This window comes from Aythya marila (assembly GCF_965140915.1).
Source record: "Aythya marila genome assembly, chromosome: 16".
NCBI lineage: Eukaryota > Metazoa > Chordata > Aves > Anseriformes > Anatidae > Aythya > Aythya marila.
Window position 1 is genome coordinate 3,649,471 of NC_139057.1, and position 26,299 is coordinate 3,675,769.

The window sequence follows — 26,299 nt, forward strand, 5'->3', positions numbered from 1 at the left end:
TGTAGAAAAACCATAAAGTGGTAATTTCCTTAGGAACATTATTACGCTACAGAGTGCCACTCACATTTTACAACTCGCAGCATAAGTACACTTACACCAGGTTATTTTATTTTAAAAAACATCAGAGTGAAGAACATTTATTAAGTGACCAAAGAGTATTTAGAGCTAAGCATTGCATTAGGATCAAGGATTCTCAACCATTTTTTCACACTGCTGAATCCTACAAGTTCTTCAGCAGCTCTTGATCAGATTAGCTGTATTGTCTCTTCTTCAGAGCTGCAGCGTGACTGCAATAATTTTGTTTAGTTATGTAGTTTTCCTTAAAGACTCGAAAAAAAATTTACTTTGCCTACTCACTGCTAACAGCCAAGGAGCAATAAAGAGGAAAAAATATGCATTACACAATCCAGCGGCAAACATCCAGACTACTTGAGCAACAGAAACATAAGATATCTAAACTTCTTTGTTTCCTACATCCAATTCCATCCACTTGGGTAGACAGCTACTGGAAACAGGCTTTTAACCCACTAAACCATTGTGAATGATGAGTCCTGCTTTCCTGGAAGTGGCTGAACATCTGCCTGCTGATGGGAAGCAGCAAGTTAACTCTGCTTTGGTTGCACGCGTGGCTTTTGCTTTACCTAGTTAACTGTCTTTATCTCAACCCGTGAGCTCCCATGCTTTTCTTTCTGATTTTCTTCGTGATCCTACCCAGGGAGGGTGAGCGAGCAGCCCTGTGTACACTGAGAAACAAAAAGCTACTTTTTCTTTTAGGGATAAAAACAGTAACATCCAAAACTGGGAAAAAGAAGTACCACTGATACAATGCTATTTGGTAAACAGCAGTTATACAGGGTGATGTAATGTATTAAACCCTCTCCTACATTTTGATGTCACAAGCATGTAATTATACAGCAATAACCCCACCTTAAAAGGTCGTAGTACTTAATTGGAAAGTATGATGGGTATAGATACTCAGGTTATGAAAATGAAGATTACCCTGAAACACCTGTCTTTAAAAAATAAAACAACATGCCTATCTTCAGCCAACCCCACAACAAAACAACATTTATCATTTCAAAATGTCATTTCTAACCACATATTAGCTTTTTTGGAACCTGTTATGGTGCAAGGAGATGGAAAAGGCAAATTCTGTAGGCCATAAGGAAATAACTTTGACTGATGAAGCGGGGGAAAGACACAAGAGCTTTCCGGCACACATGCCCTCAGCCAGAAGGCTGATCAAGCGCACACAACATATGGAACTGCATCACATTTAATGGGCATTTCAATTAGTTGAGAGCCCAGTGTTTAACTGTGCTTTCAATCTTCACTAACAGCTGTTACAAGCCCAACCACAAAGTTTTAAAAGCTGTTCCTCCCTGAAGCTCTATACTGATTCAGAATGAAACACTTTACTGAAATGCTTTGGTACAGTTTCAGTAACTTCCAAAAGTCTTTCTCCAACTGCTATTAAAGCCCTGAACTTGTAAAAACGAGCTTTAGCTTTAATACAGGCTAGTTTTTGTAGTGAAAGGCCACTAGGAGTGAAGAGAAAAGCTGGGATTTAAAAGTGGGAGAGGAAATCGCACAGAGAAATACAGTTTCAAAACTTAGCATAATCAAAAGCCCCAACTTACATGCGGAAAGGGTCAAACAAAGCTTTTTAAAAGTCTTAAATTTTAAAGTCAGATATCTAAGCTGGTTGACAGCATTAATCTACTTCAAGAGCTTAAAGAAAAAGGACTTGCCAGTAACTCTAAGTTTCGTGGTCTTCTTCTTCCCCATCCTGCAAATGAAACAAGTCCCCTGAGCCTACGTTACACATCCACCTGGGAGGGAGCGCAGGCACAGCACTGAGTCACCGGCAGCCACACGACTGCCCCGCATGCCCAGCAGCTTCCTCACATACTAATTAAGCGCTGTCACTCAAGACGGAAAGAGAATCAAAACAGCATCGTCCTGGGAGCCCTCAGATCTGAAAAGGGTATAAAGAGTAGGGAGAAATATGCTGGAAGTGTACGTAGCAAGTAAAAGGAGAGGTAACTTTTCCCCTGCCTGAAGTTGCCAGGGTTGGGTTTTGGTTTTCAACCCAAGCCTTCGCCACCCGCAGCCGTGTCACGCTGCTTCCAACAGGAGGCAGGCTGGGCTTCCACAAGGCTCGCAGTACTTAAAAACTGGCAGAAACTGCTGATTCAATCCAAACATCGTGAAAATATATACGTTTGGCAGCAGGTACCTCACTTCTTGCTCCCCAAGAGAGAGTTTACAGCGAACAGGAGCCAAGCAGTAGGAAGCAGAAGGGCAACACGCTCACAGATGCTCCGGGCCAGATGAACCTCACAGGCACACAACAGATTTCCCTGGAACTGCAGGTCATTTAAAAGAATGAAATGAAATTGTTAGCCAAACATTTTGCTGTTCTATTGCAATCCTTCCACAAAACACCTTGGCAGAGAGAGATCTGGCAGAATTAATGAAAGATACAGGTCCGACCCGGCAGAAGCTGATGGCACACAGTCCATAACAAGTTTGTAATGAGATTATCAATCCCGAAGTGACACAGGCCAGAGGCAAGCGATCAAAGCCGCGTGCTCCCTGTCTCGCAGAAGACTTCGAAGAATCTGCATTCCTCCAGAAACTGGACTCCTCCAGGCGGTTTGCCTGCTCCAGTCTCAGAGCAGGCTGCCTCCCGAACCTGAGAAAAAGCAGACGCCGTGCTGCCAAGAACTAACTGACCTTGCAGGTAACATTTTCAAGATTCCCACGGCAAGTACTCATTGCTGCAGTAAGATGCCACGTGTCCAGCTAATCGGCAATGACAATCACCTCTGAATGCGAGGAAACTTCACTACGGAAACTCTCTCCATCGGTCACAAACCTGACTCACCACCTGTACAACACGGCCTGTCCTGGACGTTTATGAGTGTGCTCATCACCCAGCCACCAGGAGGGTGAGTCCCAGCCACGCAGCACGGAAATCCATCCCATGAGCATGACTTCTGGCTGTGATGGGGACAGTGTCAGAAGCAGGAAGCTTCCCAGCCTACGAGATGAAATCCATCACAACAGAAACCAGGTGTCTCCTTAGGAGAGGTTTACATGCTAGAAGTGGTTATCATCAAGGAATAACTAGAAGTTATTTTATAACTAGAAGAGTTGTGGCTTCCTCAAGGAGCCAATTCACGTTTTAGAGAACACACTACAAGGGCTGCTGCTCAGATTGCTGCAGAATTCTAAAACACAACTTCTGATGGAGCTCTGTTGCCCTCGTAAGCCTGGTTTGCTATTTATAGGGCAGAAACCACAGTATCCCAATCACTAAAAGCAGGGAACCTGTGGGAACACATTGCAACTCCCCCTGGGGAATGCAGGGCCAAGGATTCTGGGGGAGGAAGTGGAGAAGAGCACGAGGTACACACTGTTTTCATCTCCACATGGAGGTGAGGCACAGCTGGAGAATGTGCTTGTTCCTGGTAGCCACGTCCCAGCCACAGACTTAGAGGAAAACAAGTACACATCTAGGACTGGCTTCTGCCCATCTACTGATCTGACTTAAATTATGGAGAATGTTCCTGGAAGGAACAGACCGAGGAGTCTGCCAATGGCATTTCATTTTTTTTTAAATCAGAATTTGCAACCCCAAATCCTGAGGTTCTCACTGTGGAACCCCAGCTTACCTTGACTCAGAAAGGACCTCAGTTATGAACTTGATCTCCTGGCTGAACTAGGTCTACAGCTACTGTGTCCAGACCATCCAAAAACTAAAAGAATAGGCAGGCACAATCAGGACCCATTAGAGTCTAAAGAATCCAACACAGCGCTGCCTGAAAGACACAGTCCACGGAATTAACAGGAGTAAAGAGTTGCTACAGGCACCAGCAGCTGGGAACACAAATGCAGAAAGACACAGTCAGAGCTGCTCTTAGCATCACACTTCTGTATGACTTGGACAAGACACAGCTACAAACACGTAGGTCTGGATTTCATTATGTTCATGCAAGTAATCCATCAAACTGTCAGTAATTTCTAAAGCATCTAGCTGGAGGAAGAGATTGAACACCTGTCTTTAAAGACAGTATCGAGGGAGGAAGAATCTGCAACGAGCTTCTCCAAACTGAGCACTCCTGGTAAACCAAATACCTGTGGGGCATGCTCCGGGGCAACACAGACTAGGGAAAAAGTTCAACCTCATTTAGTTCCTGGAGCAGCTGCTGCAAACCAACACCCTCCGTCAGAAGAGGGCTGTGCTGAGAGCACATCAAGACATCTGATTTTCTTTTGCTTTGAAGCTTCTCTCCTCCCATCACATGTCACCTAGTAGAAGAACAAGCTGAGGACAGGACAAGGAGCGCTCTCAGAACTGACGTGTTACATCTCACTCGTGAGCAGAGCCAGCAGAGACTGCAAGGCACAAGAACATCTCACGTACAGCAGCTCAGAAGTCATTACCTCCTTCAGCACTTGTAGGGCAAATCAGCCTGTTGGGGTTGAGGAAAGAGGGGAAAGATGAAAAAAAGAGAAAATTCAACTGCTCAAACACCGAGGGCTGTGTGTTTCTGCAGCAAGAGGCAAAGGAACGCACCAACATCAAAACAGCAAGCCACAGAACCCAAGCTTAGATGCACATTTCTGTTCAGCTTTTCAAATTAAGTAATTCCTAGTTCATTCATGGCTGTGGTCCTGAAATCCTGGAATTATAAGATCACCAAAGATGCACTGGAACAATCCATAGTATTTTTAAGATTTTTACAGCACACTTTACAGATTTTACAGAGCAAGTTGGAGTTCTAGCCCCTATCACTCCTAGATAGTATGAACACAATCCAAATATCCTTCTCTTCCCCCTGACATAACTGTGACAAGTCCCGTACAGCCTGCTGTCAGTCACACTGGTGACCCAGCTCCCACCATTTATTCCTCATAGGCCTCTTCAACCATGTCTAAGTCACAGCATCATCGAACGGCTCAGGTTGGAAGGGGCCTTACAGCTCACCCAGCTCCAACCCCCTACCACTGGCAGAGATGCCACCCACCAGATCAGGTTGCCCAGGCCCTCACCCAACCTAAGTCCACCTTACCCACTTGCATCTACATGCTACTTCCATTCCTTCAGCTTTCCCATTATTCTCTGTTCATTCCCTGGCTTTTACATTAAGGGCTCTACACTCACCGCTGCCAGCATTTCTCATTTCACCGCTATTACAGGATTTCTAAGGAGACAAGTGGGAAAGTTATATTGTTCAGGATCTTTGAGAGGGCTTTTTTTTATTAGAATACTTTAAGCATTTTGTTTCACAGCTAAAAACATGTAAAGCTCTTACGAATAACCATTTATTCTTATTAGTTCAAAGAAAAGTACTATTTGGTACACTGCTTCAGTGCGAGGTGATCACCGTTTGCTTTGCTAGTAGCAACACTGGATTGCAAAGACTTTGGGCTCCCTATCTTGAAAGCCACTTTCACAGCAATTTGTAGAAATGTAAAAACACATTTCTACTTCAATTCTTGGGAATAAGTTTTCTATTAAAATAAATAAATAAATTACACAACTGTAAAAATAATCTACAGAAGATGTTTCACCTTTCAAAGGGTCTTAAAAGCATTACTTCTCAAGCTGCTATAAAATTACCTGCATTTTACTGAAAATGAAAGCAAGACTCTGGCACTGAAGGACTGTTGCAATGATAAAATAATAGCCAGCATTGAGCTTTAAGGAAAAAAAATTAAGTAATTTCCGAGTCTGAGCCTGAACCTCAATTATAATTCTTCCTCTCTTCTTTTCAGAAGAGGGTGCTACAAGTTTCACCAGAAACATTTTTATTTTAACCTGTAATGGTAACACACTACTAACACCTCACCACACACGTAGTGCAGCTCATGCCTTCCCCCCACACCTTTTTTTTTTTTTTTGGTAGTGTGCCCATCACTCACCCGTAACGGCATCATAGAACTCTTCTTCACTATTCATCCTTCAGTGTGAAATCTCTGTACAGCCAGGCCAGCTTCCTCTAATGCATTGTTGAATCTGATTGAGAGATGAAGTATCTGTACGCTGTTGAAGTCTTCTTTTGCAAATATCCAGCTGCTTTAGATGATCTATTTGACAAGACAGGAACAAAGAATTAGCAATGTCCACGCTTTTTGTACTCACAAGCACACACACACTTGAAAAATACTCATTTTCCTATTTCTTCCACAACAAAAGGAAGTGCACACGCCTGGATTCTTGCATTCGTGCTAAAGAGTCACTTCTGACACCAAAGTCATTCTGAAGATGATCACTACCTACCACAAGAACAGATGTGCTACGCCACGCTTGTTCTCTCTATATAAATAGATTTTATACTTTATTGGAAAATACACCTTATTTACTGCAAGTCACAGTTCAGGCAAGTCCAGGTTGAAGAGGAGAACAAAAGGAAGAAAAGGACAGCTGGCCAAACAAAAATTCTCCTCTTCAACAAGAGGATAAACCTTACCGCATCCTTAACAAGAAAGATGGGAACAAGAAAAAGACCTTTACATGCCCAAATCTCAGTGTTGCATAAAAACACAGAGCCTCATGCACATTACGCAACTGTTATCTAACCACAAGTGCAGAAGTTTTGTCGGGCTGCTGCTGTGATCTCTCAAAGGAACCACAAGAGGTTTTTCCCTCGAGATGGAGAGCGTAAAGAAACACCAACTTTTGCTCAGCGAAGCCAAGCAGGCTGCAAATAACTTACAGCTTGGTGAAGCATTCCAGCTCTACTTTACGGACAGACCGAATTAGATCTATTCCAGATGGCTGGCGGTGGTGTAACGCAGGCAGTTTTACTTCACCCACTTTTAGGCAAAGCAGACTCATCAACAAGCTGAGTTTCCACTCTCCCCGGTGCTCAGCAGGTACCAAGGACGAGCCAAGCACACGGTGAGGAGCAGCACGGCTTGCTGCCGGGATCTCCTCCAAAACAACCTCAATACGTCAGTCACAATTTTTTATGACCCTTGACGATCCCACTGCTTTTGCGAGAGTAGCTTTTCCAGCGTAATTATAACTTGCACAACTCCATCCCAATTAAGAGGAACAAAGCCAGAAGTGCACTCTGCTCCTAGCAGAAGAGCTTGCCATGTTTCAAGCCAATTCCTCCTCTCTGCGAGAGACCAAATTACACGATTCCCCCTGTACTTCAAGGCTTTTCACCTCGCTGCCCAGAACAAAAGCTGTTTGAGTGCCTCACACACAGAGAGTCCTCCCAGCTCTCTGTTCAGGAGCAGGAGCAGCCTATTTCAGACCTCAGCTAAGTTAACGAACGCGGCATTTGCCTTAGAGCATTACATCTCCCAATGCCAGGTATCTCAGTTTCTCCTTAGGAACCACCTATTTTGCCCAGCACCATAGGATTTTACATCAATCTCTGCATCATAGTTACTATCTGAGCTCCCACACAATCTTCAGCAATTTCCCCCCTTTACAAATCCTCATCTCCACGAGGAGGAAACCTCCTGCACCTCCTGCAGCTGCCTCTCTTGACTGTTGCTACCATGCTGTTGCAATCGCTCTCAGCTGAAGAAGTTTCCTTCCCTTTTCCCTGGGCTCCAGCCACAGCCCTTTAAACCTTCTTCAACTTTCTTGCTCATCAGCAACAGGTTTCTGATTTGGTTTTGTCAAACTGCCTTATTCTTTCTCGGGAAGGATGCAACAGCTCAAAAGATGCACACACAGACAGGGATGGGTGCAGACTTCCAGCCAGGGCCATCAGCAAGTGCTCTGCCTGCAGAGGCAACGCAGCAGCAGCTTCACTTCGAGAAGATCCAGGGCATTCGGGCTGCTGACAGAAGCAGAGGAAGGGAGAACTGAACTAATACCTGGTGCAAAAGCAGCAGCTGGCCCAGATCTCTGGGTGAACTGATCAGGATGCCATGCTCCTGCTCAAAACAGCAGCAGCATTAACTGTGGTCTTTAAATGCCTACTTCTCTCGATGAAATGTGCATCCACAACTCTCTACCTACAAAGGGTGGAGGCCAGCGGCCCTGCTGCTCCCTCACCTCACCCAGCAGCCCGTGCTGACTGTAAGCACAGCTTGCTCACAGTGAAGCCACCAGCAGTTTCTCCCAGCTTTCCAGCCACACCAGCAAGGTGCCTGCAAGTCTCTCTTCCAGGTCTCCATCTCCATCGTGTCTTTGTGGGAAATATGCCCTTGAGGATGCAGCTACATAAACCTTTCAGCTGGGAATGGGGGGAGAAAAGGGAATCCTAGGAAGCTACTGCTTTCAACTGCCCACAAATACCGCAGCCTGCCAGCACAACAGCAGCCAGCAGCGCCAGAAAGCTGGCCCAGCACAACACACAGCACACAAATTCCCTGATTTCCTCCACGCTTTCCCATCTCCAAACATAAGAAAAGTGCAGTGAAAGACTTGAGAACAAGGAGTGATGCCACGTTCTCCTTGTGATACAGACCTCACAACTCACCCTACAAGGACTGTTACTGAGCACAAAACTTGGCCATATCCCTGGGAGTTGCATACAAGCAGTGATCTACTCCCTAAAAACCAAAATATTCGTGGATGTCACTTTAAATAATAGCCACAAATTCTTTTAAAGCATTAGGAGCATTCTGAAAAGGATAAAGCAACGTGTTTTGCATCAGAGCTGCACTAGGAATAACTTAACGCTCCTACCACTGCTTTTAAATTCGGTTCTTTTATTTAGCAGAGATTACCATGAATTTGCATGCATCCAAACACACAATGATATCAGCATTTGGCTTTCATGAGCCAAAAAGCTAGGATTAAGTCCCTTTCTTTTTCTAAAAGCAACAGCAAAAAGTTACTTTCCACCAGGCTGAAATGCCCGAAGACAAAAACATCCTGTTTGCTTCAGATTCAGTGCTTGTAATCTGTATTTCCTCCCCCGTGCCCATCGTGTTCTGAAAAGATTTCACTTCCACACTAGCAATTGTAGCTAACAGCTCTTCTCAAAGCCGCCACAGAGCCCTTCCCTTCGAGGAAGGGTGCACAACTCCCACGTCAGACAGACCTCGAGGGCTCAGGACTGATTCCCAGCCCAGAAAGCCTTTTCTGAAGCACAGACACCAGGTTCTGCTCACTCCTCGTCCTGCAGCACGGATGAAACACAAAGCACACGCCGGTGTTTTCTCCGCATTCCCGACGATCACTGTGTGGGACATCAAAACAAAACGGTTTTCCACATAGGGCTTCCTTCCCACTCGCTCATGGGAAATTAAGGATGCAGAGAGAGGCAGCCCAGCCATACGTGCCTGCTGATGGCAGGTGGAAATCAGCTCGCTGGGTTTCCGTGTAACAGCCAGTGCCAAAAGGCTGTGCCCGAGTAGGAGGCCCCGACACCCAGAACGGTGCTTTGGGCTGGGGATTATGCTCTGGCTGTCTTGCCACATTTATGGCTAAAGACAGGCTGCACATAAATCACTTTACGAATAACACGAAAAAGCTGCGAGTAAAGGCATTTAGCAGCACTGGAAATTGGAGATTTAATGATGACAACACACTCCTGACCACAAGCAGCACAGGCTTCGTGGCTCACAAGATAAATGACAAAGCTCATCTATTTTCTCCTATTTCAGGCTACAGGTTGGTAAATGCTAATTTGATTTATTACGGGTCGTGTGCGCATGCATATAAAGTGCCACATTTACTTTTATTTTTCTAATAGATTGATTTCCCTACAGAAGAGATGCTATTTTGAAGGTCAAACTGGAAGAGACTACAGCTACACTACAAGAACAGATTAAAAAAGCCTAACGCCCATCACAACAACTTTGTAATTGCTTGGTGAATCTGTCCTGCAGGCTGTAGCAGCCTGTATTTTGCTCTGAGAAATTCACTATATAAGGTTATTAAGAATATTCAGAAGACAATTTTACTCAAAATCTATATATAAAGTGGGTGCAAAGCAATTAAGAGAAGACAACAAAGTTTAACATAATCTACTCAAGCAAGCCTTGAACAAGCAGTTTGGGCAGAAGCTGCTTTTCCTGATCATTTTGCTGATTTGCATGGCACTGACTGCAATATGCAAAACCAGCCTAGCAAGAGTTAAGCCACGCATTGCATGTGGAGGCCAGAACTTGGAACATCTTCTGGCTATCTTCAAATCAAAGGACTACCACTTCGGGTCCCCTGACACAAGCTTCACACCTCACTGATGTTGTAAAGCCATCCACAAACAGGTTCAACAAGACCCGATGCTCTCTGATAACACAATCTGAAACGTGAATGCCAGTGCTGAAGTAAGAATTCCTTGTTGGTCCCAGGCAAGTAGCCCTGAAAGGTGAGGGGCTGCCATACAGCTGCCTACCAGGCACCCGGGCACGAGCTCTAGTTTGCTCCTTCATTACCCAAAGGTGTCATCAGTGCTGCAAAACCAGTCATCAAAACCAAGTAAATCTTCATTAAACGCCTTTCAACTCTCACAATTTATTAGGGAAGCTTTGCACGTTGCTGTTTGCCCCATGACCGGGGCCAGGCCTTTTCATTAAGGACGTGAGGATGCTGTGCAGGGGCACGGCAGTGCTCCCTTTGGGATCCACCTGCAATAAGCATGTGCGAAAGCCCTGAGGGACACACGTAGGGTAAGGCACATGCAGAGGGTGGCCAAAATAAGAGCTAACACTCACCTGGTTTTTAACAGGTAGTTAAAAAAAAAACAAAAACAAAAAACCTCCTTCAAGTGCAAACTCCTTGCAAGAAGACGTGGAAAATGCTCATCAGCTGGGATGGTGCACAAGGAGCGCATCCTAAGAGCTAAGAGATGGACTGGGCAGACCAGGAGCAGGGCCCTGCTCTCTCCTGAGGAAAAGCATCATAAAAGGCAGCGAGCTGCCCAGCAGCCCCTTTGCCTTTCTCTCAGGGAGGGAAATAAGAATGCAGGTACAGCAGAGATGGAGAAGCACGCAGCTGCATTAAACCCAGCAGAAACGGGAGCCGATTCCCGCAGCAGCCTGTCCCACACCTTGCAACCCCCACAGAGAGGAGGGGATTCCCCAGACCACTTGCTGCTTTCCAGAAGCACATCCAGCAGGAGAACTGGAACCGACAGCTGTCCCCAGACACACACGGCACACCGACAGTCACAGCAGGCACCACAGCACACCCCAGAGGGCTGCTCTTGGGGAAAGCGTGCTTCTCTCCAGGCGAGAACTCTCACGTGTATTTACTATAAAAACCAGGACAGCAAGGCACAAGAATTTGCAAGTCACCTCAGAAAGCGCCTCGTGTGCTCAGGACACTCTGTGAAACACATCCAAGTGCCGGTAGGAGAGCAGACACAGACACTTGTTTCTGAGACTGGTCCATTCCCTGGAACCAAAGGTGTGGGGATGCTCTCAGCAGCTGCATGCTCCAACACCAGGAGCTGGCTGAGGCTGCAAATATTACCTGCAAAGGCTGTCTAGAGCATCATTGCATTTGCTTACAGCACTACTGAGTGCTACAAGTTGAAGTTTACTGTGCCTTTTACCTAGCCAGGTTTGGTAATTCCTGAAGTTTGTCACTAAGTATGCTTGCTCCTTCTCAAATTCCATTCTTCAACAGAAAAAAGAAAAGAAAAGAAAAGAAAAGAAAAAAAAAAAAAAAAAAAAAAAAAACAGAAAATTTTATGTCTGTCTTGCTAAGATTCTGGATCCTGACCACTTGTACACCAATTTAAAAAGAAACAACACCAAGCCTTGTCCAAAAATAAACCCCTAAGAGCCAAACATGCAATTACCATGCTTTAGCTGATCTAACATAACGAGTTACTCCATACTAACTTGTTCTTCTACACTAATCACCAACAAAGACCCAGCTGGTTAACCAAAAGCTGTCACTCCTCCTCGAAGCAGCATTTCCACGCTGCAGGAAGGGGAGCTTTCACAGCTGGAGCAGCTTGTTGCCCTGGAATGCAGCTCAGCAGGAGCTGCTTTGAGGTCCAGCTGACAACTACACCTGCTCTGTTTCAGTCCTCCAGACCTGAAGCTGAAGGTCTACACCATGCTGCCATCCTGGGAAGCAAATGCTGTACTGACACCGTCCTGCCACCTTCACAAGGCCTGGGTTTTCGCTCTTAAAGTGCACGTTCTGCCCTGTGAGAAATAAATAAAGCACACGGACACGTTCATCGTACAGCCAGCGACTACAGAAACAGCATCTATTCGTCAGATGGAGGAGCACTGGAGTAAAAGCACACACGGGAACAGCAAGCACTTATACACATAACCAGGCGCTCACCAGCATAAGCAGGTAGGGTGTTAGAAGTTCAGTCCGCTGGAATTAACGTGCCACCAAAGAATTAATGAACCAGCACATTCATTAGGTTTTTCACATGCCTGGCAAGGTTCTGCTGGATGTGCACTTCCAGAGCAAATTTTAAAACAAGTTGAGTTGGTTAACTTGAAAGGAAAATACTTGCAAGCAAGAAAAAAGTTATAAAACACACACAAAAAAAAAAGGAAAATCAAGCAAGGTTTTCATCACACAAAAAAAGAGAATTTTCTTTCCAGTCTCATATGGTAAAAATGCTACACAGATATTGCCAGCAGGGAGGCAGAGCAGGGGCAAATCCCACGAGCTCTGAAAGGACACTCGGTTTTCAGATTTTTGCTTTTCTTTAATGGGTCAAAAGGGCACAGGCTCAGTTCAGTGGAAACAGCTTGGTCAGAATTCAAAATTAGCTCGGTACAAAGGAAAAATAACTCCATGGCCTGCTTAATCCACCCGACAGCGTACGTTAATAAAAAATAACATTTCCATTAGTCTGATATCCTGCATCCAGGATACAGCTTCTGTCCAGAAACAACCTCCAGAAGAGCCAGGGGAAGATCAAATACATCCAGCCTTCACATCCACACTTGAAACAAAAACACAGAAACCACCAGACAGCAGCCCTAAAACACGACTGGTGAATAAGAGCCAACCCCACCTTTCCTCAAGTTGCCAGCTGAAATGAAGCATAGCTGTAGTACTTCAAGGGACAGAAATAAACAGCTTGAACTAGAAGATAAATATTAATGTGGTTTTGCTTCTTCTGTATCTCCTGAAAGCATCAGACTGCAGTGTTTCATCTCTGAATGAAAGCTTCAGCAAGGATGAATCTTAATTGACTCACGAAATTAGGTTACCGACAACAGTGGATCTAAAACATCTATAAAAATTTGCCAAGAAGTCATTTTAATTGGCAATTTAGATGCCTGCTGTAATTATGCACTTGAAATCTCTTCACCCAGCGAACAGCTCCGCAGATGGCAGAATCCAGAAGAGGATTTTATTTACCAAGTAGGAATTTTTTCTTACTCCGAAGTTCGAACGTAAAAGCATCTCCCACCAAGATATCTCGGCACGATGCGGCTCACCCAGCGCTTCCAGCAAGAGGAGGCAACTTCTCAAACCTGGCAAACGGAGAGCACGGAGGGCTTGGGAAGAGATCGGCCGCAGGCCTGGCCCCCTGCCACTCCTCCAGGTCTTTGAAGGCTGCAGCTCTCCCTGCTGCAGGTGGTTTTGCACCACCTGGCTTTATTTTATTTTATTTCTGGTTTTTCCCCTGTTGTTTATTACGCTGGGGGGTGGGCAGCTGCGTGGGGGCGAGCTGCCTGCCCGCTGACCCCCTGCACTTACCTCAGCCTGCTCCTGTAGCAGCAAAGTGAACATCCCAAAATTCAGCATTGGAGGCACGTGCCAAGCAGGTTTACAGCAGAGAGAATCGCGTTTTGTTCTCTCAGGGCTATAGATTTTTGGTAATAGTTCACAAGGATCACAGCCAACTGAAACGCCAGTGCTCTGCTCTGCAGCTGAGGGAAGGCTGCAAAATTGGCTTCGTTCTGCATCAGAACCAGCACCAGTACCTGCACACACACCCAGCACAGCCCTGCTGTCAGCAGCATTATTTATTGAGCACAAACACTTGTAAAGATGAAACCAGACAGAGCAGACCCTAGCAGAAGGGTGAGCCGCTGCGTTAGGAACCGACAGCTATCCCCAGCTCCACTCCAGCCAAAAACAGAACTGCAGAACTGGTCCCAAACCTAACAAAACAGACCAAGGAAACACGATTCCAGCAGATCAGTATTTTCTGATGCAAAACACTGATTTTTTTGTAAATGCTCTGACTTTCAACACTGCATTAATATTTGAGACACTTGGGTGCAGCGTTCTTTGGAGTCTGTAGTCTCCTCTTGGAAACCAGGTCATTGTTCACGATGCTAAAATATCCTAAAATTCTCTTTTACCCGCCTTCCCTACCCATGGTGCATAATGCTAGACTGGATGGTGACTGACACACCAGCTCATTTTTAGCCATGCTGTTTAAAAGAAAGAAAAAAAAAGTAATTGAAAACTGCCTTGAAAAACTAGTTACTGGGCTCCTGAAGGATTTATCATCTTACTTGAAAGAAGGACAAGGTAGGAAGCAATCAGTAACTCCAAGCACAGAGGCTCTTTTGGTGTATCTATCTTTGTCAATAGACATACAATCAACCATTTATGAACTATTTATCTTCTAAGCAAAACTTACTTGGAAGGTAAAATTAAGTGTGCTTCAGTATTTCTCATAATATTGTGACCACCCCTGTAAAGTGATCCTTGGAATGTAAGGATACGAAGGCAGTTACGGCATTTAAGATCACCAGAGAAAAGAAAAGCCCGTTCCAGTTCAGTTTATAGGTTTTCCTACTCAAGGGTGCTTTTTAAGCTTTGTCTCCGCAGACCCATTCTCTCCAAGCAGGCACAGTCTTGCATTTATTCTCTGCGAGGTACTGGGCTACTTCTCTACTCACAAATCATGTTCAGGAGCCTGTGAACAATTCGGATAGTGATCATACTCTAAATAAAGCAGGACCGCACAGCTGACTAACCGAGTGCAAAGCCCCACAATGTAAGCAGCTGTATTTTAATGCCTACCAACAGCTCCTCACGCAAATTCTGCAGCACCAGCTCATCCAAACAGCGCACAGAAACGTTGCTGTGAAGCTGGCAGGCCGTTTCTTAAAGAGTTTTAAGATTATACCAGAAATTCACAAGTTTTAGAAAGTACAGGCATTACTTTTATAACTTTCAAGGGTTGTGATTGTTTTGTTTTTTTTTTTTAAAAAAAAAAGCTAAAATTTGACTTCATAACCCAGGATATTCACCTCTGTTGCTCAGTTTTAATAAAAAATCCACCTAATTGTCTCCTTAGTAGCCTTAATCCTCTTTGATAATAAGTTTGTACAGCACCATGTTTAAAGCCACGTATATAAGGCCATGTGTATAAAGTTATTTGCATCTTTGTATATAGATAGCATTTTTCTTTTATTACTAAACCACAGGGTCCACTAGCTTTTCTGCTGTTCTGCAAAGCCTGGACAGAACACGCCCTGGCAGAAGAGCACAGCTTCTTCCCCGAGTTCAGCTGTCCCACAACCAACCACGCTCGGTGAGCTGGCTCCTCAGCAGCCTCACAACACGCAAGATTTTTAATTGGGGGTTACTGAAAGGATCCTTGCTTCCACTTGCTCGCTCACTGTAGGGAACAAAGCCTGCGCTGGCCTCTGCCACCTACGTGCCCCTTGCTGGGTAGGTCTGAGGCGAGTGACACGAAGAGCAGAGACACGGTGGGGTTCACATGCCTCCCGTCGTCAGACCTTCACAGAATAATTAGTTTTGAACTATCATAAGAGCCAAAATACAATGAGCTGTGGTACCGGCTTCTTTTGGGAGCCCTAAAAACTGACCTAGAAGAGTTAAAGCAACGGTAGTGAAAATACAGCCAAGTTACCAGTTCATGAACGCGCACTTCTAGACTGTGCCATGAGCATGGAAACTCCTCCTCAAAGGTTCACCCCATCCCTACAGCCCCAACCTCACCCCATCCCCATGGCCCCAACCTCACCCCATCCATATCTGAACACCAGAGCAAAGGAACTGAACCCGAACAGGAATCCCACAGCTCAAGGATTCCACTAAGCTAAGCAAGGACATTACAAATCCAACAGTTTGGGACTATCAAGGCAAGAGGGCCAAGATTAAAAGGCCCACCCAGACGTATTCCTGCAGCTGCACGAACAATTCACCTCTTGTGCCCGCTCCCGACAGATTATAAACGATCACGGGAGGAAAACACTGCCCAGCCTGCTGCATTTCCTGAAGGGAGGGCAGTTGTAACTCGCTGAAATCTGTCTGAATTGATTACGTGCATAACAACGCACACCGAAATAACCTAAGGCTCCGTCTAGACAAGGAAATGAATTTCCAACCGTGTCAAAAAAAAAAAAAAAAAGCAAATTTAAGGAAGCTGGGTCTATTCTTGTACCCTACTGATCCTGAAAATTAAGCCATTATCTTTGTGCACTGAATCTACAACACGTTTTTGAGGAGCATAACTGAAAGCAATGATCAGCCACGTTTGACACATCCTAATTGCTTGCTGCTTTCACGCAACGAGGCTCTGAGCCTACAAAGTAAATAATTACATCATCATCTGCTCTCCTCACAGTAAGCTGTTAAGAATTAGAGGTCTGAGATCCAGTCTTTTTTAATTCCAAATTCCATAGTGGCCTCTTAAAAACAAAAACCACGTAAATGAATCAATACAATATATAACCTTCCTTTTTTTTTTTTGCCACAGGAAGCCTATCAAAGCCCTGCATCTTCCTAAGCAGGAGATAAAAAGTGACCAACTTTCTCAGGGCTGCCACTTCCCGATTTATTCCGCTGGATGACGATGCCCCTGTGACCAGCTGTACATTCAAACTCAGCGAAAACATTCGAGGCGAGCACTCCGTATTTAACACATTCTCTCTGCAGGCCTGATGTTGTGCATTGCTTTCAAGAACACTGAGAGAAACCATTTCAGGTATTTCACAGAAAACAGACCGACCAGTAAGCACAGCGGTGTCAAGGACAGATGTTTCTTTTCGGGTATCTCTGTGGCTCAGGTGACAGCACTGACGCTCAGCAAACGACTACAAAAAAAGCCAGCTGGTAAATGAGGTCCTAGCCATCGAGCAGCATGATGCAACATTGCACTGCTCCAGACCAAGTTACTTCAGATGCCAGAGGTAAAGAATTATCTGCCGAAAAACAATCAGCGGACTTGCAAGCGAATCCTGCGTTCAAACAAAAAAAAAAATCATCTGGCTGGCACTACAAATAGCTATGTAAAAACGCAGCCTTATCAAAGCGAAAAAAGCCTGCCTGGGATGTTTTCCAGCCAGCACTAACCTCGCACAGAGCTGAGCTTTTCGCCGTTGTTCTAGGTCAGCATGTGTGACATTCACACAGTCGGATTCACAAGAAGAAAGGCTGGAAGAATTAACAGCTCCAACCGGACGACCCAGCAGCTGGAGCAAGAGCGCACCACAGAAAGCAGTCCCAGTTTTCAAACTGATTTAAAGAAACCACCCAACCCTTAAAAGGACCCCCCGGGACCACAGTTCCCAAACCAGCTCCATTTGCACGGATGTTAGCAAACAAACAGCTCCCTGCACCACGCTCAATTTTCCTTTTTCAGGATCACATCAAGGGAAGCCTTTAACCTGTCCAGCCTTCAACTACTTCCAGGCAGGGTTCGTTATTGAATCATTTTCTCTCTTGAACTTTTGTCTCCTGTTTACAGCGTTACATTGGCGTGGCTGAAGAGCTCATTTTGGAAGAAGCAGCCTATTTATTCCTGGACAGCAGATGTCACGTCAGGGAGAGCTCAAAGGAAACTCCGAGACAAGTTCATTACGAGGTGCTGCTGTTGGTTCAGGAAAGCAACACCAAGAATCACTGCTGATCTTAACCCAGATTGCCCTCAGCTCTGTCATGTGGTCAGAAATCTGTATGACTTGACAAGTATTTTAAAGAAAAGCTATGTTTACAGAAACTGAAAACCCAGGGGATTACTCAGGGATAAGTCTCTGCTCGGAATTTCTTGCCTCTGTGCTAGTTTAGCCAGTTCTCCTACTTCCATCCCACGGCTTTACGCTTGGAAGTTACCCAAGTCACTGCTTCCAGAAATCACCCTGAGGTTTTAGAAGTCCCAGAGCACGCTGGCATGAAGTCTGTAAGACGATACAGATGTGGTTGCCCCCAGTAACAAGAAGAATGTGGGGTTACCGAACTCTGGAAGGCTAAGCTGGAATTAAACAAATTTAATTCTTCTCGCATGCGTATGTTTGCAAAAAGGAAATGTTATGAGATGAGTAGTGCACTAACGCTAACCCAGGCTGCAGATCCCTGTCCCTTTTTGAAAGTTTAAGTGAAGGCCGTGTATTTTAATCAAGAAAATTCACAGTGAACAAAACTACTACCTGCCTGCACTGAGCGTGCTTTGGCCAAATACTTCTGAAGGGAAAAGCTGGACTAGAGCAGCCAGAAAACAGACAGTGAATTTCAGCACATATCCGAAATTCTGGCCTGCGAATGCTGCAGAGTGATGAGCGCTTCTGAAAGGAGCCCTGAGTCTAAACAGATAGCACAAGCATCATTAATATCCAAATTAAGTACGTGGCAACGTAACTTGTACCTGTGTAACCATGCAGAAGTTCTGGTGGCATGTTATTTAAACAAAAGCCTTTTTTCCTGCTGTTTTTCCCATCTTGCTCGCCTCCCTTTGAGGAGCTCTGTAAGAGAAACATCGAGGAGGTGACTGCAGAGCGACAACCAGACTCCTGCAAGCTCCCACAGCTCCAGCCTTCAGCCGGGGCCTCAGGGGCCCCTCGAGGCTCCCACGTTGCGCCGAAGCCGGGCTCAGCGCGTTCACCTCAGGGGCCGGGGCTCAGACTGCTTCCCGCAGCCACCCGGCTCCAAAAGCAGCCAGGAGAAGGGGAGAAGAAGGAAAGATAAGCAACAATCTGCCATGGCAGGGCTCGCGGAGCTCCAGTGCCTCGCAGCCTGTGCTGCACGCAGAAAGGCCTGAGCCCTGTCCTTGTCCTGGGCCCTGCTGTGGTCTTGGTCCCTGTCCCCTGTCCTGGCCCTTGTCCTTGTCCCCGTTCCCATCCCATCCCTGTCCCCATTCCTTTCCCTCTCCCCATTCCCATCCCTGTCCTTGGCCCCACTCTCACCCTGTCCCTATCCTGTGCCCTGTCCCTGTCCCAATCCCTCTGTCCCCATCCCTGACCCCATTCCCATCCCTGTCCCTACCCCGGTCCCTGTGCCTGTCCCCATTCCCGTCCCTGGCCTGCTCCCTGCCCCTCTCCCTCTCCCTCTCCCTGTCCCCATCCCATCCCCGTCCCCCTCAGGCTCTGCCCCCGTCCTGCTGAGGCCCCGGCCCGGCCCACCCGGCCCCACGTAGCCCCGGGATGCCGCTGGGGCCGTGCTGTCAGGGCGGGCCCCCCCCAACCCCCAGAGCCCCCCTCGAGCCCCCCTCAGCCCCGTCCCGGCCCCGCCATTACCTGGCCCCGCCGCCGCCGCAGCCCCCCCGCCCCGCCCCGCTGACACCCAGGCGGAAGTGCGGCCCTCGCGCCGGCGGAGCGACGTGCCCCTCCGCCAATCGCAAAGCGAGGCCTCGCCCCGCCGCCGCGCGGACGGACCAATCGCTTCCCTCCCCTTCTCGCCAGGGGGCGGGGTTAATGCTAATGAGGCGGAGAGCTCCGCCGTCGCGAGGGCTGCACGGCCGCGGGGGTGGGTGCTGGCCAATGGGGCGGGGTGGAGGGCGGGGATATGCAGATGAGGGTGGGTACCGTGAGCCCCCGCGGCGCTAAGGGGGGCACCCGGCGAGTTTATGGGGGAACGGGGACGTGGTCACTGCAAAACAAGCACGGAGGGGTTGTACGGGGTGTGGGCGAGTGTGCTCTGTGGGGTGGCTGCGCTGGTATCGTGTCTGTGGGGGGAGGTCAAATCACCATAACTTAAGTAGCATAAAGCCACCTCCTGATTGATGGACGGGGAGAGTAGAGAGTTTTTTGGTCCCTTAGAAACCTTTATGTGGGCGTTCTGTCACGGGGTGTTCTCCTCAGGGCTGTGCACATTCTGGTGTTAATTCATATTTTATGTCAAGGTTTGCCTATAGAATCCAAATTATCCTACAGAATTCAGATTTACCTTGTTTTATGTGGTAAATCCCGTTTAGTTTTAGGGTACAGCGCGTCACCCACAGGCCTCAGTGTCCAGGCCTTTCCATCACCCTCTGTGGCCTCGGAGCAGGTTAATGGTGCCTGGAGAGCCCAGCGAAATCCTCAGCAAAACGGGCTCAGGACTCAGAGCTGTGTCACCAGGAGAGCAGCCAGCAGGTGCCTTCGTTTCTCTCCCCTGAACTCACACCTGTTCGTACACAGCCGCTAACTCGAGGCAGGTTTGTAATCGCCCCCCTCGTTTCAGAGGCAGACTAAAGCAGTTGATGTTGTTTGTAAATGTTGATGCAAGTATCAAAACTCTGAGTCAGGAGCTTGAAATGAATTTGATTCATAACATTTCTCTTAGATAACACCTATTCTGCTCTTCTTATTTGCCTTCTCGTTTCTGAGCCTGCAAGCAGCTTTGCCTTCACATGCGCTTAAATGTCTTTCATGATCAAAGAGACTCAAAACTCTCATCCTCCCTAATGGCTCCCGCCCTCCCTCTTCATACTTGAAAGCTAACAATCAAATGGATTCTCACTGGACACAGCAACCAGGACTTTAAAAGGAAAAAAAAAATACGCATAAACTAAACAGAATGTGAAGCGTGCGTAGAGCGAAGTGCTGCAGCTCAGCCAGCCATAAAAAGCATCCTTCCGAGGAGTTAGGAAACCAGGCGGTCTGGATGAAGTACGTCTCCTATCACAAAGACAAAAAGACCCGCTGGTAGTGACCCAGGGAAGCCTCGTTGTCCTCATGAACGGGAAATCATCCTGGACATCAGGAGGAGCAGGCAGAAGAGTTAAGAAAAACCAGTCAGGAATGACAAGCTGGAGACTGAACAAGGAACTGGAGGGAGCGAAGGAGGGAGATGAGTCACAGAAATACTTATCCTCTAAATGATCTTTCCCAACAATTGATGCACTTCTGAATGCAAAGCAAGTGGAGCATTTTGACTCTTTAGCACTGAGGTTTTTCATCTGAGGAAGTTACAAATGCTTTTAACAGGGAATGACTCCAAGGCCAGTGAGGAAATCACTGCTGGAGACCTCTGCCACCAGCACAACGCATTGTGTCGAGGCTGGGGTTAAGGACAGGAGGGCCGGGCAGGGTTATCTGGTTATCTGCTGTAGGCAGCGAGGAAGTCTTGCAAGGATGGATGGTGGTCAGAGGTAAGACTGGAGGCAGAGACCCTGATCGTGACAGTTTCTTCCTCCACCTGCACTTGTATAAAGTGAGTTTGTTTTCAGAGGTTCAATAGCAAAACCACAAACCATTCCTTTGCTACCTGGCTCCCTCCTACTATCTCCAAGCACTTTACGTGGCACACTGTATGCCAATTCTGGAGTATTACTCACTCCTAAACGAGCTGACAGCCCCTGGCCATCAGCCACATGCTGACAATACATGAGACATGAATTAACAATGACAATGCTCCTCGCTCTGGAGCCAATATAAGTTCTTAAATAAAATCTCTCTGGAGAATTTCTCACACACATTGGGATTCAGGAGTGTTCGGGGGAGCACTGCTGGCTCTGAGGATGTGTTGGTCTCTCTGGATCCAGTCTTGCTACACCCACACGTTGGTTTAGCCCTGCAGGGATGCAGGCTGTGTTGCAAGGCAGGTGTTGTTGGACTTATCTTTTGGGAATGCAAAGCTTTGGGAGGAGAGGATAATTCGTTTCATTCTAAATCCTTTTACAAGATCTTACTGATTTGCCCTGAAAGGTGGTGGTTTTTTGTTGGTTTTTTTTGGTTGGTTTGTTTGTTTCAGTAAGTCATTATTCAGCAATCCATCAGAATTTAAGCTCACCATTTAGTACATAAATAATTGTACTGCAGCTTTTAAGCAAAGCCATTGTCATGAGTAAGCAGCTGATCTCCAAGAGTTCTCCAAAACCATCATGGAAAGGGAAATCCACTGATATATGACTAAGGAGTACTGGTTTCTTGTACCTGTTCAGATTTAATTAAAGGTGTGCACATTTGAGCTAAATTCCCATGCTTAGGAGAAAATAAAAATAAAATTGAAATTTTCTTATGTTGCTAAACATTCAGGGTTATTCCTCTCTAGCAGTATTAAATCAAATGTATGTATGTATATGGGGCAGCAACAAGAATCTCGATCCTTATTTGTTTCCCTCTTGTGCTGGCAATGAGGGGAAAGAGCAGTTGCCTTATAGAGGAGATGGCATTGAAAATTTTGCCTTGCTGCCAAAAGTTTTGCAATGTTAAACATAATTGAAATGGGGTTTTACAGTGGAAAGTACGGAGCAGCTGCCTCAGACCTAGGTGTAGCTGTCAGCTCCACCTGTAATAAACCCAACTGTTCACCTACCGTGGAGCAATGCAATCCACTTCAAAACTGTTCCAAGAAAACCTTGTCACTGCAGCAGGTTTACAAATGACAAATTGCAACAGAATAAGGGAGGGCAAAGTGGAGAAACAAAACGCATTGATCCTGTGCTCTAGAGGTAATCCCATTCCTGTGTGGCGTGCTACTGCACAAATAATACACATAGTCCTTCACCAGTCGCAGGTAAGCAGAGACAAATGCCTCTTCTCTCCTCCTTGAAAGGGAGCCAGCCTGCAGAGGCAGCCACTTCAGTCATGGCGTGTTTGGGCAAGTGCTCACCTCTGCCACTGGATGACTTCTAGCAAGGGCACTTCAAAACCCAAACCATTTGTTTAGCAAGCACTCCAGTGACTTCTGCCTGACACCGGCAGTCCCTCCTCCACGCCGTGCTCATCTGGAGCTGACCCAGGCTCCCCGCACGCCACTTCTCCAGACCCACTCGTGCTACGGGAAACCCAGAACGAATCTGGAGTTTCCCCTTGCATCAGAGAGTTTCAAAGACACGGCATTGTCCTTGTGGGTATGTGCTGAGCATGCTTGGAAGCATTCTTGCTCCTGTCTACCAACAGCTACACTTCACAGGAGCATGGGGCTTGTCCGTGCTTGAAGGCTAATTTGTTCTGAGGGAGGGTGTGAATTAAAAGCGCGGTAGCGATCCAGAAATATCTCTGAGCAGATAAACCCCAAGGTATCACAACAATGGATTAAACACACCATCGCTAAATGCAAGATCAGCGGAGAAATGCCCCAAACGGTGCACCCAGGAGAGAAGAGGGTTGTGCAGCATGGCAGGGACGTGGCTGCGGGGCCTGGGGCTTGTCTCCTACCACAGCTCCTGCCTGATGGAGCTGTGCCATCAGCCACACAGCGAGACTGGGAACTGGGTGGGATGGGGGGAAGGAACAAGCCCCAGGAGAAAAACAGGACTGCAGCGAGGAGCACAGACCCTGGTTGTTGCCCCTTGGGTGGTGCCTTTTGCGTGGGCAGATGCCAGCCTGGAGAACTGCAGTGTGCCTGTGACTCAGGTGGAGGTGGTGGTTTTCCCCTTCCTGTTCTCTGCAGTCCTGCAGTTTGCTTGTTAAATATTAAATCGTGATAATTCGGGTAATAAGACGGCACACCCCGTGTCACGCTGTGCTGGAGGCTGTGCAAACATGGAACGGGAAGAAACTTTCTGCCTCTGAGAGCTTGCATTGAAGGCACTCCCGCTTTCCAAATGAGAGCAGGGTGCATCCAGGTACAAGTGAGGCAGACACAACTTTGCAAAATGTGAAACATCCAAATGTTCCACGGTCTGAATAATGAAGGTTTCCTTCTATAGCCTGTCCCATCTTGCAAGACAGACATTATAAATTCGATTGACTGGAATACTGAATTTCAAGCTGCTGGCACTAAAAAAAAAAAAAAAAAAAAAAAAAAAAAAAAGGAAGATATTGTTAAGCAGCTACTGTCACATGAATGTATTCAATATAAAACAGACACTAAAAAAGCAGACATTGGTAATACTGATAAGGCTTTAGCGGAGGACACGGTAATGCTGAAACCACATGAATTTTAACCAGCATCTCAAAGAAAAGCAATTCAAGAGAAAAAGGAATCCATAAATAATGGGGAACATGGCAAAAGCTGAATAAGTAGAAATAGCCAGCCTGTTAAAAGGCTGAATAAGCATGTTCTTTGTAATGGCACGTAAAGGAGAAGGCACAACAGGCTGTGTCCTCCGCTTCAGTGATAATTCCCTTGGGAGCCGCACACATTCAGCTGAGGGCAGGGCAGGGTCTGAGCCACTTCTCTTCAATGTAAACTAAAGTCTTGAAATTCTGCATAGCCAAACTTGTGAAAGCTTAAAAGCCAAAAGCTGAACGTACGGGGACTTTCCAGGGTAAGTGAGAGCGTTTCTTAAAATACTTGCTTTCTCACGAAGTCTAGAGGTTGCCCTGCCGAATCCTGAACTCCTCTAACTCCAGATACAGCTCTTGGCACTGGACACTTCCACTCCCGGAGCCAAGCAGCGATGAGCAGGAGGCTGTGCTCTGGGTGAGAACAGTTGTGCAAAACTAGGTCAGCTCCGTATCCCGCCTCACCCTCCCTGGGAGGATGGTCCTTGCCTTTCTTCCACCTCACAGAAGGGAACATGGGGATGGATCAGATCAGCTCCCAGCGTTAATCACCCCCCCATTTGTACAGGGCTTGGGAAGCACCAGAAGAGCCCCTGCAGAGCCCAATCTCTGGAAACTTGCTCCTGCTGCAGGCTGGGCACCAACGTGCCTCGGCTCTTTCTGTTTCAGGAGCAAACCTGAGGATGCTCCATTTTCCCAGCGCCCATGCACCAGCACGCTGCCACCAGTTTATCTGCCAGCAGTCAATGATGCTTTCTATCCTAATAGAGGTTTATTTGTCAAACTTGGCCACGAGAGTGCCTTATTTAGAACTAATTACAATGTCTGGTTTTAGCTACATGTACAGCAGCGTGGCAAGTCACCTTTGTACTCTCTGGACCAAATTTCTACCTATGGATGTCAGCATTTACATCAGAGACTAATTCAACAGCTTGTATGATGCTTTCTTTCTGGAAATTTAAGTCAGTAGAAGCTAATTGTATTTATTGATGCAAGATCAGAACTGATGTGTGAGTAAGATTTAACCTGACTGAGCGCTTCCTTGGTAACTTGTCTCTGTCTCCAGGATCTCACCATCAGCAGCGGCTGACCGGGATAGGTGTGCACGAGGCAGGGCGAAGGGATGCTCCTCACAGCCCAGAGCAAAAGGGATGCTTTCCTTTGGATCCTCCCCACATCAAGTCAGAAAGTCAAACAGATTTCTACTGCCCAGGTAATGCACAGGTGTTGCTTATGTCAGGTAAATTAATTCCAGTAAGTTCCTTATAGAATTAGATATTATTAATTCAGTAGCTCAGTGTTTCCCCAGCTCAGCACCAGTTCCCTCTCCACATGCTTTGTGGCTGAAATGACAGCAGAGGAGAGTTTCCTGTAGCATGCACGCACCATTCCTGTATATTTTCAAGCACACCTGGTGACACGTCCACACTGTGCCCCACAGCACGGGGAGGAGCCACCTGGACTGGCAGAGGTCCCAGCATGGGGACAATTGCCCTCCCAGCAGGGTGCCACCTCCTCACCACGCAGCATAGAGCTCAGGCAGGCACTACCCCTGGGAACAGGTTCTGTAATTTTATAAAAAGTCCCTGACTTTAACCTTACCACTTGTAGCTGCCAATAACACCTGAAAAAAGAAAAGGTGGGGGTGTATTGCAGATAAGCTTTTTTACTGATAAACTATAGGCTGCTCTGAGTCAGTGCAGCATGTAATTTTCTTTATCTTTGCAAAATTACCACCATCAATCCAACAAATATTTATACGCACATATTACTTGCTGGGACAGTTTTCTGTGCTGAATGTAACAAAGTCCTGTTAACTGGTCCCTAGGCAACCACTAGAACTAATTAGTAACCACTAATTCACACACATCCATCAAAATAAGATCCACATTCATTTTGTGCTTCAGTATCTTTTGTGCTTGAAAATCATCACGTAAACTTTCCAGAAATAAATGATTCTCATTTGCAGACTGGTTAAAAAAGAAGTATAAAAATGGTCCCATTGTGAAATTCCACAAAAGCAAATCATGAAATATATGGAATATTTGAGCATGAACAAAAAAATCAGCTCCTGTCCCAGATGGAGTTGGAAAGTTTGGCTCAGGATCTGACGTCTGCTGTACAAGCAACCCCGACAGGCAGAGTAACTACGATGCCTCTCTCTTCAGCTTCTGTGTCAGCTACAGCTGACTGTGCTTGCTTTTAGCCCAGAGGAGGAATGGGGAGCAGAAGGAGAAGAAAACCCTTAATTGATATTCACAAGGATGTCTTACATGTTCAGCATTATTTTTGTCTAAGGGAGCTC

The 26,299-nt window shown here is 46.5% G+C and overlaps 1 protein-coding gene across 2 annotated transcripts in view; it reads right to left on the bottom strand.

Annotated features, from left to right (window-relative positions):
* The window catches only part of OSBPL2 (oxysterol binding protein like 2), a 36,341-nt gene extending 16,964 nt beyond the window's left edge, over positions 1-19,377 (bottom strand). The window contains exons 1-3 of one of the 2 annotated variants that reach the window (XM_082773207.1): positions 19,357-19,377; positions 18,489-18,585; positions 5,935-6,099 (exon numbers count right to left, since the gene is read on the bottom strand). In XM_082773207.1, the coding sequence (XP_082629333.1) occupies positions 5,935-5,971 (37 nt within the window). In that variant the 5' untranslated portion in view covers positions 5,972-6,099; positions 18,489-18,585; positions 19,357-19,377. Of the gene's footprint in view, positions 1-5,934; positions 6,100-18,488; positions 18,586-18,725; positions 18,897-19,356 lie in introns of those variants that run through there. The other variant, XM_082773206.1, reaches the window with a different exon arrangement.
* Positions 19,378-26,299: the final 6,922 nt, after the last annotated feature.